The sequence below is a fragment of the Taeniopygia guttata genome, chromosome 19 (genome assembly GCF_048771995.1).
Source record: "Taeniopygia guttata chromosome 19, bTaeGut7.mat, whole genome shotgun sequence".
NCBI classification, from domain to species: Eukaryota; Metazoa; Chordata; class Aves; order Passeriformes; family Estrildidae; genus Taeniopygia; species Taeniopygia guttata.
This window is the reverse complement of record NC_133044.1, coordinates 2,296,205-2,310,665: the sequence shown is the minus strand read 5'-3', so window position 1 is coordinate 2,310,665 and position 14,461 is coordinate 2,296,205. Positions and strand designations below refer to the sequence as shown.

The following is a 14,461-nucleotide window of genomic DNA, read 5'->3' as shown; positions in this document are numbered from 1 at the left end:
AGAAGGAACCTGTGAAGGTTTTCTCTCCAGCTGGATTCACCAGGCTGGAGCTGCTGTGTCTGGTGGGACCACATTGTATCTGCTGGATCTTCAGTGCTTTGGTATCCCCAGTGTCACCTGGAAATTTCTTTTCACTCCACTCTATTTGAAATTGGGAAAGGAAAATATCCACAAATCCCCAAGTTTCATGACCTGTGTACAAATTTAAGCAGGTAAATCAAAATATTCCTATGGCAATTCTCACAGAGCCTCTAAATTTACAAATCATAGATGGCTGAGCCACTCTTTTACAGAAGTAGTGAGTTTATTAAGCTAAATGAAGGAATTTTGGCAATTTCACAGTGATGGTACAGGCAGAGGAATTGCTGAAGACAAGGCAAAGCTGTTCCCATGGCTGCAGAGCAGGGCTGCTGCTGGGAGTGTGTGGCTGTACAGTCCCTGGACAGCAGAGGTCCTCCAGACCCAGCTGTTCATCCCCAAGTGGGAATTTTGCAGCAATTACCTTCAATTTGTCACTCTAGCAAATAATTTTGCTCAAGGATTTTGTTGCGGAGATAAAAAACCAGTCATCTTCTTTGCTTTGATTTTTTAAATTATTGTTAATATTATTGTGGAATATTTGCTGTTGTTATTTCTTCTGCAGTGTTGCAGTAATATTTTAGAAAGATACTTGGAGGGTTTAAATCCTCTGTGGAGTGTTTTGAAGACACATCCAGTAGTATTTTAGCAAAGTATTTCTTCTGCTTCATCTGTGCCTCATTTAGCAGCAGTGTCTAGAAACACAACTCTTTAATTATTATCAGAAAACATAAAAACATCTGAAATGTTATGGTTAGAATATAACTGATATCCAGAAATGATCAGGTCACTTTCCAGTAAGATTGTAAGGAATTTTTACCTCAGTTTTGAGATACTAATTTGGATTATTTGAATGTGTCCAGAAAGTAAAGAGTTGGCAAGGCCTCTTGAATTTATGGGCTTGGGCAAAACTTAAATATTTATGCACTTATAGAGCTGACTGTATTATCAGCCTCTCATTTGTAGATTTATAGAAATATTACCAAAGCATGGAAATTATAAATATTGAAAGTGGTTTTTCTCCTACATACTCTACTGGCTGAGCACCTTAACAAGCTCTGTCTGAAAACCATTCCAACTTTGTTGCTGGTAACTTCCCTGTAACCTGGGCAACTAAGCTTTGAGGAGAAAACAAGAATATAAGTAAAAGTAACTGCAGTTTATTTTAAAATATTTTCCATTATTAACACATTTTTAATAGCAGGAGACGCCCAGATTTTGGCTTCATTATTAAACATGCTGGAGAATGGGGTTTGTGCTGGAGCAGCTGCCAGCTTTGTGTCTCCACTCACAATTATTTCCAAATTGTAACCCTGCTACTGCTATTAACTGGGTTGGTCATTCACAGGTTTTTAGAAAGCCAAAAACAAAAAAAAAAAGAAGAAAAAAGGGCATTTTAGCTTACTTCAATTTGGCTCACTACTGTCTTTAACCTGTCGTGTTTTCTGGACAATCTCACCACGGTGCCTTTTTGTAAAAGCCCTCTGAATGATGGATTAAGATCTGTCTTGGATTTTACATGGATTAAGCTTTAAATTAACATAAAAGAATAACAATGTGAATCAATTTGATCAAAGAAAAAGTGTCACTAATTATTTAAACAGGACACTTAGTCCCGAGGTTTAAAGGCAAAGGAGCGGATTTCCCTTGCATGTGGATCGAATCAGAAGTATCCCATAATTGACTCTTTACAAGACCTTTCTGCAGAGTAATGGACTAGATATTAAAGCCTTAAGTATTTAAAGTGAGTTTCCTCCTTCTCTAAATGGAGCTGCAGCTCTAAGAGCTATTTTACAAGTCTGACACATTAGTGCATCCCTGGGAAATCCGCGGGCTCGGAGCTCGCAGCCCTTCCGTGGTGTGAAACGGGCACTGCTGGACCTGTGAGCAGCATCCTGAGAATCAGTTCCAGATGGGGCTGTCTGCTGGGAAGGAGCAGAGATAGTGGATGGGGCTCTACTTTATAAGCATCTAATTGGCTTTATCTTTGCCACCTATTTCTAATTTTGTTGGTGCCTCTTGGGAGAATTCATTCTCTGGTGACAAAGGCTCACGTGGCCTCAGAGCTGTTCTCCTTTCTGGGTTCTGGGCATGTTCTTCTGCATTTCTGGCTGTTCAAAATAGGTTAGATGAATGTTGCTACAGATAAAATACTGGTTTGTACCTGAAGGAATTCTCTGTTTTCTCAGCCCAGTTTTATTTTGGGGGGGATGCAGTGAAGTCATTCCCAAAAAGGACACTGCTCTGTCCTTGGCCAGTCCTTGTTTGCATGAGGGGTGTTGCAGAGATTATCCTTTCAAACGGAGATGTTCTTCCTAAGGGAAGTAAAGGTAGTGCAATTTATCCAATCTTATAAAAACAATCATAAATAAGACAGAAAAAGATGAAAATGTTATAGGAACTCCCATTATTTACAAGGTTGAACCAATCCTTTTTTTCTTTTTTCTAATTATTACTACATATAAAATGGCATGTGTTATATTAAGGAATATTTCTGTCAGTATAAACTTTTATTTGTATTAATACTTGTTTAAATTGTTGCTGTGGTTTGTTTTAGAGTCCATGAACATCCTCCAGCTCTTTATTTTCCATCCATCCATGCTCCAAGTGGTTTCTCCCACCTTGTAACCCAGGTTTTATCTTTTCAGACAGCCCCATGTTTGTGGTACAATACTATTACACTGATAGGAAAAATCAGTTCTTTTTTAGTATGGAAATAATTCATATATAACTATTCCTTTACTATGTGGTTTGCACTGTATATACTTACAGGATAATATTACTGAGAAAGTAAAATAATCCTTACTATGATATAGAATTTACTTTTAGCCAATTTCTGTCTTCTACTTTCAGGTAGAAGCCAAATCACCCTGAAATCAACAGGAGCCTTGGGAAGGCAAAAATTTTGTCCCATATAGGCACAGTTTAAAATTCCAAAAGATGTGAAAAATCTGAACTTCAATTTGTAACATTTGGGACTTCAAACCAGACATAAACAATATTGAATGAATTATATTTTTTCTGTTTCATCAAAATAACATTGTAAATACTGAAGCCACAAATTATACTTTAAAATGAGAGTGGACATTGACTATGATTACCCTGAAAGTTGAAGTATTTCATACACAAAGATCAAAGCAATGCCGCTTAACTCTTGCAGAGAAGAAATAATTTATAAAAGTTAGTCTGAAACGCAGGTTATAGATTTAACTGCTCCTTTTTGTGGAGGTGAAGAAAGAGAGCCAAGTTTTGAAGTATTTATTTTCACGATTATTCCTGGGCTTGTCCTCTGCTCGGAGGAAAGGACCTCCCGTGCTTTGGGCAAGCCAAGTGCTCGCTGTGGCAGTGTTGGGCTTTCTTCCCTCTGCTGCAGACAGGGAATAAGGGGCTCAGCAAAGCCTCATTTTCTGCTTTTGCCAGGCTGACCTCGTCCCCCCAGGCTGGGCTGGGGTTCTGGGCCAAGGCTGGTCCTGCAGGGCCACCTCAGGTCCAGCCCTGGCCACCCCTTCCCCAGGTCTAGGCAGGGCTGAGGATCACAGTCAGCTTTATCCCAGGGATTTTAGGGTTCCCAGCTCCCTCCAGACTGTGGGACACATTCCCAACCTTCCCCAAGTCTAGGCAGGTCTAAGGAGCATATTCAGCTTTATCCCAGGGATTTTAGGGCTTCCCAGCTCCCTCCAGCCTCTGTGGGACACATTCCCAACCTTCCCCAGGTCTAAGGAGCATGTTCAGCTTTATCCCAGGGATTTTAGTGTTCCCAGCTCCCTCCAGCCTCTGTGGGACACATTCCCAGGTGCTGGATCTGCTCCCTGTGCAATACCCAGGTAAATGGGGTTTGCACAGTGCTGTGAGCAGGCAAAGCAGAATTCCCAAATGCTCAAATTCCCAAATTCCCACCGCAGCCACGGAGCTGCAGCAGCTCCCTGAGTGCTGCACCCTGCTCAGGGTTGTGTTTGTACTCATGGCTCCCATCCCTTTATTTTCCCCTGGTGATTTCACAATGGAACAAAATGGAATTCCTATGGCACAGAGTTTTTCCATTGACCTTCCAACTTTCCATATCCTGCTCCCATGGCATAGAGGGGATATTGGAGCTCTTCTGCTGCTGGGACTGTAGGGGTCTGAGTTGTTAAACCTTTTACAGCTCAGGGGTGGATGTTGTGTATGTGTCTTGAAATCTAAATTATTGAAGTCTAATTATTAAAATTATTTATGAAAATTCTCCTGATTTAAGTCGTGCCAGAAGGTGATGCTGAGACCCTCAAGGGTCCTGAGCATTGTTGTACCAAAAAAGAGTTTGTAGGTTTCTGTTGCTTCCAAAGAAAGTAAACCCAAGAAAACCCATAAGTTTTAACTTGGTCTTAAAATCTTACCAGTCTAATTTTTCAGTCATGAGATTTCTGCCTGAAGTACTTTTCTTGGGCTATCTTTGTTTTACACCAAAACAAATATTTTGAGAAATCCAGTTTCCATTGATTTTCTTCCCCAGAAAAGCAGCTAGGAGCTAATAAAAGGAGGGGAGCTGGTCCAAGGAAAGCACTGTGGCTGTTGGAGATCTGCAGAGCTGGGCTGGGAGCAACAAGAGCTGCTGTCAATCCCCTTCCTTTTCCTCCTTTGCAAGGCACAGCTGGGCTTCCACCCACGCTGAGACTCCTTTCCAAACAGAGATTAAACTATTATTAATTTATATTTAAAATTAACCTAAGGAATCACCAAGAAATATGTGTAACTAATCATAAAGCAAAGCCTGATCTCAGAAAAATCAAAGTAAACTCTCCAGCTTTTGTCCCAGATACATTGATGCTGTTCTCAGCTCACCAGAGCATCAGAGCTGATTTTATAGATTAAAAATAAGAGGCTTTTAAAGTATCTAATTGCCAAATTATCGAGGTGACATCTTTGTTAAGATTCCTTTGTGTGCTGCCTCTCCATCTCCATCTCTTGCCCTGTGTTCCACAGTTTGTTTCAGTCCTGGGGTGGTGTTTTTGGTCCTGGGGTGGTGTTTTTGGTCCTGTAGTGGTGTTTCAGTCCTGGGGTGGTGTTTCAGTCTTGCCTTCCATCCCAGCAGCGTTTGGTTTTCCCAGAAAACTCCTTGGAGAACCACAGAGCGTTTCCTGTCTGAGCCCAGCAGGCTGCTTGTGATTTGACACACAACAAATGGCTTTTTTTAGCTTTGATTTAATTTCTAGGCATGCTATAAATGCCCTTAGAGTCTACCAAGCTAAGCCAGTGTACATTTGTGAGCAATATCCTCAAGATGCAAGTAAAAATTGCTGATGTCTTGAAGCTCTTGGAGTCTACTAAAGACTGGAGGCAGTTGGTGTGCCCCAGGCTCTGCTTCCCTGGATCCAGCACACCCTCCAGAACATTAATTTAACTGTGTTAAATTTCCTAGGGGTGTTAATTGAAGATGCTGGAAATAAAGGTATCAATTCTGCTTCAGAGTCACAAATGTTTTAATTCATCTCCAGACAGAATATTTTTAAGTAATGTGTGATTTGGTTTTCATTTTCTCTTAGTTTTATTTTAAAAGGCTTCTGCATTGTTGTTTGCTGCTGTAGTTAATCTGTGCATGAGGTGGGACAGAAGTTAATTTATGGCATAGAAAGCATTCATGCTGCTTGGGGAGTTGAATCCATCACCCTGTGTTTATTTGTCAGCTGTTTAGGTTTCCTTCACTTTGCCTCACAGTCTTTCCTCTGCAACTGCTGTGTGCAGTATGAAATAAGTTCAAGCTGTGTATATAAGTGTGTGTACACAGGTCTCTGCTTCCATTCTGGCAACCAAACCTTGACTCCTTTCTTTCTGGGTTTTCCTGAAGAATGTGACTGCAAATCAAGATGTTTGGGATGGCAAAAGCATCCAGAACCCCCCAAATGATATTTGGAAATCTCAGCTTTAATCCATGGCATAGAGACAGATCCAGAGCCAGCACACACCAGTGCATTGTATATTGTCATTGTTGCAAATATTTGCTATTATTATCCCAGCCCATCAATGATCTTTCTGCCTGTATAAACTGATAGAGTATCCTAAATACTGCTCAAAGTTCCTCTTTTCTCCAGCTCCATAGCTCTGGTATCAAGTTTCCAGGGCTGATTTTTGGCTTTGACTGACAGCTCAGTCCCACAGTTGTCCTGGCTCTGTCTCGCTGTGCCGAGTGCCACTCAGAAGGAGCAGTGGTACAGAAACCCTCCCATGCTCCAGCACCCTGCAGGGCTCTGGGAACCCCAGGGCTGCTTCTCCCTCTGATCAGCCACAAAAGGGCTCTGGGAGGATGAATGGCTGAGCAGGGCTGGAGCAGGATGAGATAAGGAGGAATCCTCCCTTCAGGATGGATTGTTCAGGCACTGCAGCTGACAGGTGAGTACTGCAGCTGTCAAATACTTATTGCCACAAGCAGTACATTTCTGCTCTTAATATTAAAAGTGTGTCAGAATTTCCATTATAAACCACTTATTTTGTGGGTTTATAGCTTTGCCATAAAAATACACCTTGGGTTGAGCCCTGGCATGCAGCCATTTGGCTTCTTCTAACACAATATTAATTCAGAACATCCAGACAGTGTTTTTAAACATCAGTATCTGAGAAGTTGTTGCTTCTTTTTTCTATTTTTCTCCTTTTTTTTCCCCTGAAGTCTCTTGTTTTCTGCAAGACTCACTCAGAAATCAAATGGCCAGATGTAATTGCAACAAGAATCTGCAACATCTGGAAACCTTTTTTTGAAGGACTGAGACCTGTGATAAGAAAGAAAGTTCTGGGGACATCTAGAGAATTCCCAGGCCAAGTGTGAAGGCTGGATACAGACCCCCAAGGCTGCACTGACAAGGTCTGGCTGCCATCACCCACAGAGCTTCCCAGAAAATGGCAGAAAGAAGGAAAGTCTTGGGCAGATGAAGATATAAGCTAAAATATTCATTGTGGAACCAAATCAAAGAATCTTAGGTCACATTTGAAGCCCACAGTGAAATAAAGGATTGTCAGCCAGTGATGTCTGTGAGATGAGAAATTAGGACCAAACCCAAACGTGTCATTTGAAATTTAAGAATAATTCTGATGGTATATTTCAGATCAACTTCCAAACTAACAAACCCTCTCCATCTGAGCTCTGGGCTTCATGAGGAGCATGTCTGGTCCTTTCAAATCCCAGCCCTGATGAATGACTGGAAAGGTGGGCAGAAACTGGAGCTCCTGACAGCCAAATCCTGTAACTCAAGTCCTGCTTGGAAAATGAATGATGAAAAGGGGCAATCCTAATCTGATCCCTGGTCTTACTGGACAATTAGGAAAAGTGATAATCTTCGTTTGTGAAACAAGAAAAATTGGCAGCTGGGAAAAAAAGAAAGGAAGTAGTTCAGTTTAATATTCGACTTATGAAAAAATTTGCCATAAAAGCTTTTCTGAGGCTGGCCAGGACAGAGCCTCAGAAATGTCTGGGGAATGTTCTTCAATCAGTTCAGGGAATGTGAGGACATGAATCTGAAAGTGCTGAGCTCCAGAGGAGTGAGGATAAAGCTTCAAGCTTTTCTCTAGATTTGGTCAGTTTACTTTCTGAATGTGCATTGGCATCTGGGAAACGAATGGAATAAAGTCCCCTGCAGTCAGGCTGCAGTTATTGGACAAGGTGGGCTGAAAAAGAATAAATTGGGCTCAAGCAGGGAGAGTGACTGCTGGCAGACACAGGGCTTTCCAAAGGTGGGGAAATTGATTTAGAAAAGTCGTCCTCTCTGAGCAAGAAATGTAACTAAAATGATGGATAGGCTATGGAAGGATTTGGAGATCATTATGGCTGGTAATAGAGTAATACAAGCTGGAAGTATTGTCTTACCAATGAAATCCCTGGAAATTTTCTTTAATTATGTGGCTCAGATGAAGCAGAGAGTTTGCAGATAACTGATGTGGAGTGAGGAGATTTTCCCAGTGCAGCAGGCAGCCACTACAGCAGCTGCTTGGGGCAGTATCAAAGTAAAGGTTCAAGTGCTGGAAATAGTATTTGAAGGGCCATTCATTAGCAGAAACTTTTGCTGCTAGATTTGAGGGGTGATTTTTTTTTTTTTTCTTGCACTAAGCAATTTAAATTCTAAATTCCTTTAAATGCAGAGCTGCAGCAAGATTTCAAGTGATTTCCCTGCAGCATGTAATGCTGCAGTGGGTGTACTTACTCTGGTTTTGCTCCAGCTTTCACAACTAATTGAAACTTTGAAAATACACCAGCTTGGAGGTCAATACAAATCCCAAAGGTCCAGGAAATACCTTCAGGATCCACAGAGCCTCCAAAGCTCTACTGAACGTAGAGGTGCCATCACTGCTGGTACTTGTGTGAACAGGGCTGAAGTCACCACAGCTGTGCCACAATCCCAGTTCCAGGGTACTGTTTAGATTCCCAGAAGTTTTTTCCAGTTAATAATCAGTTCTCTGAATCGAATAAACACACAGGCTGCACACAGTGGTGTACCACAGATGAATTCTGAGGGAAACCAAACCATTCCCAGCACCTCGCTGTCAGAAAGTGCTACTGGGCATCCAGGCAGTGAACTGGCATGGATAAATGAGCTTTCAACGAGTTTTGGACCTCACTCACAGTTCTGATTAAAGTCAAATGGTGGCTGGAGTGGATCCTGCAGAGCCAAGTTTCAGGAAAAAGGGGAGGGAACAGCTTCCAGAGCAGGACAAGGCCTACTGCAGATTTAAAAGATGTCTTTTGGCCCAGCACCTGCTGCCTTTCGAGGATGGGAAGGAGCTGTGCTCCAGCCTGCCTGGATCAGATTAGCTCTAGATGCTATCTTGGTACCAAGTACAACACTGAGGTGGGAGCTGATGTATTTACAAATGGGCTGGAACACACTGAAAGCCTGCCATAGTTCCAAAGGCAAGGGAATCATTGGAGGCAGAAGTGATTAATTGTGAGTACACAACCAGGGGATGGTTCCACAAACAAAGGGACAGAGGAGAGGCAGAACCATCCTGAGCAGCTCCCCAGCCACTGCCACTCAGCTGAAGGTTTTTTTAAGGATTTTTTTAAGGATTACTGCTACTATTTCAGGCATATTTTTTGTGGCTTTGTTAATATTGTAAAACCACTGCATGAGTTTGGTGAGAAGGAAACAATTTCAGTGGCTGGCCCAGTGTGATTTAACGTTTTCAAAAATGTTTTTGAACAAAACCTCTTGTAACAGCTCCCATTTTCACCTCCCCGTGTTCCAAACACCTTCCTGGCTGGATGGGGACTTGTCACAAGAAAATGTTCTGTTCTCAGGAGAGGAATTCATCTTCTGCTCAAAGAACATCTGGCAGTGCCTAAATCCAGAGAAGGTCCCACCAAAGGTGCTTCCTTTGGAGATGGTTGGCCAAACCCTGGCAGGCTGCAGAGGCTGAAGGATGTGGGAGGCAGAATTGGGGCGAGACAGACTCACCTTCATCCAGAGAGCAGCTTTGGGGGTTCACCCCAACATTGTCCCAGCCCAGAACCCCAGGAAAAGGTCACCTGGGAAACCCAGCTTTGATGTCCTGTTGTCCAAGAGGCTCTCCTGGAATTCTGTGCTCCTTTGGGAGCTGGAGCAGTGGGTGAAGACATCAACTCCAGGTCTGGGATTCCTGCTCTGGACTTGGTTTGTTAACAGCACAATTGTGGACAGGAAACACGTGGCTCTACCCTCCATTAGTCTCTCCTGACATAAATATACAGCAATAAATCAAAATGTATTAATTTGTGGGTGTTCAGGAAGATTATTCTGCTATTAAATTCTCCATCTCTCCTTTTGGATGGAGCAAAGGAAATCTGTACCTTAGTGAAGGGTGTTACAATACCATGTGGCTGGAACTTATGTGTTTTCATCCCTATTCTTTTATAAAATATCATTATAATTCCTTGGGTCAGTGCATGTGAACTAAGTAATGGACTGATAATTTTCTTGCTACATTAAACCAAGCACTTTGAAAATGTGAGGGGATTTTTCTACAGCAGAGATTCAGCTTTGAATCTTTTGTATCTAAGCCATGCTTTCCAAAATGTCTGATTTTTCTGTACCTAAACCACCCTGGAGGTGTCATGTTAAATTTCAGGTGTGTCACTGACATGTGTAGCAACAGATAGCAGAGTTACAGAACTGAGGGGAAATGAGTTTAAACATTTATGTTAAACTCTGATCTCTCAACTTTGCACATCACTGGTGGCTGAAAACTGCAAGGACAAAAGCTTGGAAATTTGCTACTTATAACTAATCAGATTTTAACACCTTTGTTTCATTTTAGAGTTGTTGGAAGCTTTCTTCCAACAGTAAGGAAGGGTGAAACACTGGAAGATCAGTCCTGGAAAGATTTTCATCAGTTTATGAAGCCTTGCTGAAGGAGCTCCCATGTAAATCCGTGCTCCTGCTGGGTTCCTCTGGGTTCTCTGGCAATGCTGACCTGCAGCACAGGGGCAGCTTTCATGGAACCTGAGGCAGGGATGTGTTTTCATGCAGAAGCTGTTGATGTGGTTTTCTACAGTCTGAGTGCCAGGTGCATTTAAAAACAGGAATGGGAAGGAGAGCACTGGATGTGGGAGACCCTCCTGCAGAAAGCAGCTCCTTGTCACTGAACAGTCAGGAGTGAGATGTGCCTGGTGTTGGGGTCTCTGAGTCACTGACCCCACATATATGTGTGGGTATATATATTTGTTGTAGATATTCATATATATAATTGTATTATAATTAACCGAAATATATATATATATATTAATCGATTATATATTATGATATATTAACATATATGTTGTATATTATAGATATTCATTATATATAATTATAGTTATTAGTTATATAATATATAGATATTAATGATATATAATTATATATATTTACTATATTATATATTATATATTGTATATTGTATATTGTATATGATATATAATTATCTATAGTTATATGTTATATATTAATTATATATAGTATATTAATATATACAATATACATTTTCTATATTAATTATATATACATATACATATTAATTTTTAAAATAAAAATATACACATATTGGACTCTGCAATGACTTGAGGTCTGAGCACCTACACAGAATTCAGGCAGTTTCTGGTTGAACACTGGAGCTGCTGGGAGCTGCCTGGCAGAAGGTTTGAGGCTGCTGGATGTTGCTGGTTTGTGTGACTTGCTCTCTGTTGGGATTTCTCCTTTACTCCGGGGAGCAGCTGCTCCCAGGAGCTGTGCTGGCACCAGGAGCTGACCCGTGTGTGTGTGTGTGGTGGGCACTGCTGTGTCCAGCTCTCAGCATTTCTGTCTCATTTCCTCAGCTCCCCTTTCAATCTGCACAGAGCTGGGCCTTGCAGGGCCAGTGCTCCATTCCAGGCAAGTGCTGAGCCCCTCAATTCAAACCATCTTGCAGAATGAGGCCAAAGACTCTGAGGTAGGAAGAGGTGTGAGGAGAGCTTTATTAGTATGGCACATATTTAACCCATAGGAAAACCCACAAATTTTACTCATTTTAAGTGTATTTCACACTTTTCGACTATTTGAAATAACCACATTTGTAAAAACTTCTTTTAATGAATAGAGCTCTTTATGTACAAAGGCAAACCCTTTTTTCCCCCCCTAAGTACAGTCCTTTTAAAATACCATTTCTTTTGTAGGTCTGGCTGCTTCCCTCCTCTGTTCATTATTGCTTGCTGCTACAGAACCCTCCAGAACTGAAACCAGGAAATTTAGATTCTGTTTTATCTTAGAAGAGTTTTGCTGATCCAGGCTGTGTATTCATCAGGACTAATAAGACAGATAAGTAAAGGACTTTAATTATTTAATGCCAGCCCCAACCAAGCTGGTGTTCAGCACAATATTTGTGTGTGAGGGATGGGAAGGAGCTACCTGGGTACAAATTCTGAACTCAGTGGGGGTTCTGCCATTTGACTGCACAAAGCAAAGGCTTCACCATATGATTAAAAGAAATATTTCACTGGGATTTTCTGAATGCTGGTAGTTTTTATCTTCCTTTTCACTTTTGAATGTTGGTTTACCTTACATACCCTTCAAAGCAATTGAATATAAAAAACTTCTCATCAATTCCATTGTATTCCAAGTTTGAATTGCCTCATTTTTAAATTTCTTATGCATTTGGAGACCCCACATGGCAGTGTCTGGGCTGAAAACATGGTAGGGGAGCATTGGCATATTTTGTCTCGCTGTGATTTCAACTGAATTAAAGAAACCCAGAAATGAAAACATTTCCATTTGTTTATATAACTAAAAAGCCCTATAAAATTGAGCTAGCAAGAATATCCTTTAATGAACACAAACCCTTTTTGCAAGCAGGCCACAAACAGAGTGACACACACACACACCCCCACGTACCATCTCCCCTATCAACAGCAAATTAGAGCAGGTAAAAAACCTCCCACTATTTGTCTTAGGAAATATCCACCACTTTTCCAGGGAATTTGGAAAATATTTCTGTGGCCAGCGTGGAGGTGCAATCCTGCAGCACAAAGCACAGCCACGGGCACCGCGAGCCAGCAGCCGGGCTGCTGTAAAACAACCTTTTAATAAGGCATTAAAATGCCATCGACCTGGACACATAAAAACAACAACAACAAAAAAAAAAAAGCTATGAAAACAAATGCCTTTCAAATAATGAGGATCTTATGCCAGAGAGCAGTGTTGATCTCCATGCAGAGATTTTCCTGCTGCAATCAGACCAGGCTGAGGCTGAGGGAGGAATTAGCGGTGCATAAATCGGCTGCGCTCGTGCTGCTCCTGCCGTGCACAGCCAAGCCCTAAAGCATCCTCCAGCCCTTCCAGCTCCTCCTTTCTGTCCTCTAAAATCCCCTTTCTGTCCTCTAAAATCTCCCTTCTGTCCCCTCAATTCTCCTTTCTATCCAAAAGTCCCCTTTCCATCCCCTAAAGTCTCCCTTCTGTCCCCTAAAGTCTCCTTTCTGTTCCTCAAAGTCTCCTTTCTATCCCCTAAAGTTTTTTTGTCCTCTAAAGTTTCCTTTCTGTCCCCTAAAATCCCATTTCTGTCCTCTAAAATCTCCCTTCTGTACCCTAAAGTCTCCTTTTTGTCCCCTAAAGTCTCCCTTCTGTCCCCTGAAGTTTCCTTTCTGTCCCCTAAATTTTCCCTTCTGTCCTCTAAAGTCTCCTTTCTATCCCTAAAGTAGCTTGGAATACACTTGGTTTAGGATGCCAGAATATTTTTTTAATTAAATCTCAGATTTTTATCATGAAAGGTTAAATTTGATTATTTTGAGGGTGAGTCTGGCTGATACAGCCAGAAATAGCTGCAAACCCCATTTCTTGAAAATCTGCTGTGGGTTTGTTTTCACTGCAAGTAATGTCCTTGTATTCATTTAAAAGTTTAGCAATAGTTTGTAGTGGTTGCTGGTGTGTAAAATGCATCAAACTGTTGTATAAATTTATCCTTTAATGCAATAAAGTAATTCTCCAAAAGCAATTTTATCACCTGCAATGTATAGAAATACAAAAAGAATTGCAATAACTGATCATTCATGCCTGTGTTTAAGTCTGTGTTTAACTGTTGTGATGGTTGTTATTAGCGCAGCTCAGAAAAGCTACACTATAAAAAATATATTTGGAAGGATGTGCATCTGTGATTATATAATTAACATGATAAATTAATAAGGTTGTTGCCTAAGACCTGGGCATCAGATTCTCAGCTTTAAGCTGGAATTTAATACATTTTTTTACTAAAACAGCCTGAAAAGAATATTGGTTTTCTTACATAGTAAAATTACTGTTTTGATCTCCATTTTACAGACCACAAACATCAATAATTCAGAGAAATTAATGTATGTCCCTTCTGTATTTCATCTCATTTCCTGTTTTGTCATTAGGTAACAATTCCCCCTAAGGCACATGTTTTTAAATTTCCAATCCAGCTTGTGCCTTTCTTCCAGATCTGCAACTGCAGATATTTTCAAGTTTGTATTTTCCACACCCAGACCTGTGCCCATGATAAGAGCCCTGTGTGTAACATTCCCAACCATCAGAATAGATCTTGGCACTGTGATTTCATCCATTAATCAGTTTTATCTGACTTTCTGCTCACCTGGCTTTTCAAAGCGTGAAAATCTGCACTGCAGAGGAATTTTATGGATTGCAAACCTAATTTTTGGAGTAAAATTCTACACAACTGCTCTGGTTAGAAAGCTTTGGGCAAAATTTTCAGGGTGCTGTGAATTGCTGTTAAGCCTGTGTTGCCTTTTGGCTGGAAGTACATCCCAATTAGTGACCCTTCCATGGAGCAGTGGCACCAGAGAAGGGATTTGGTTGTTTTTTTTCAAGGCAGTTGTAAATGATTAGTCCAAAGGAGCAGCATAAAACTGCGAGTCCCCTGCAGGAGTCGGCTGGAGGAAATTAAAGGATCAACAACAGAAGGGAAGCAC

At 41.2% G+C, this 14,461-nt stretch overlaps 1 protein-coding gene across 5 annotated transcripts in view; it reads left to right on the top strand.

The window, feature by feature from the left end:
- The window catches only part of BRIP1 (BRCA1 interacting DNA helicase 1), a 90,652-nt gene extending 77,143 nt beyond the window's left edge, over positions 1 to 13,509 (top strand). For all 5 annotated transcript variants that reach the window (XM_072937302.1, XM_072937303.1, XM_072937305.1 and 2 more), the window contains one exon: positions 11,699 to 13,509. In XM_072937302.1, the coding sequence (XP_072793403.1) occupies positions 11,699 to 11,791 (93 nt within the window). In that variant the 3' untranslated portion in view covers positions 11,792 to 13,509. The remainder of the gene's footprint in view (positions 1 to 11,698) is intronic.
- The last annotated feature ends 952 nt before the right edge of the window (positions 13,510 to 14,461 follow it).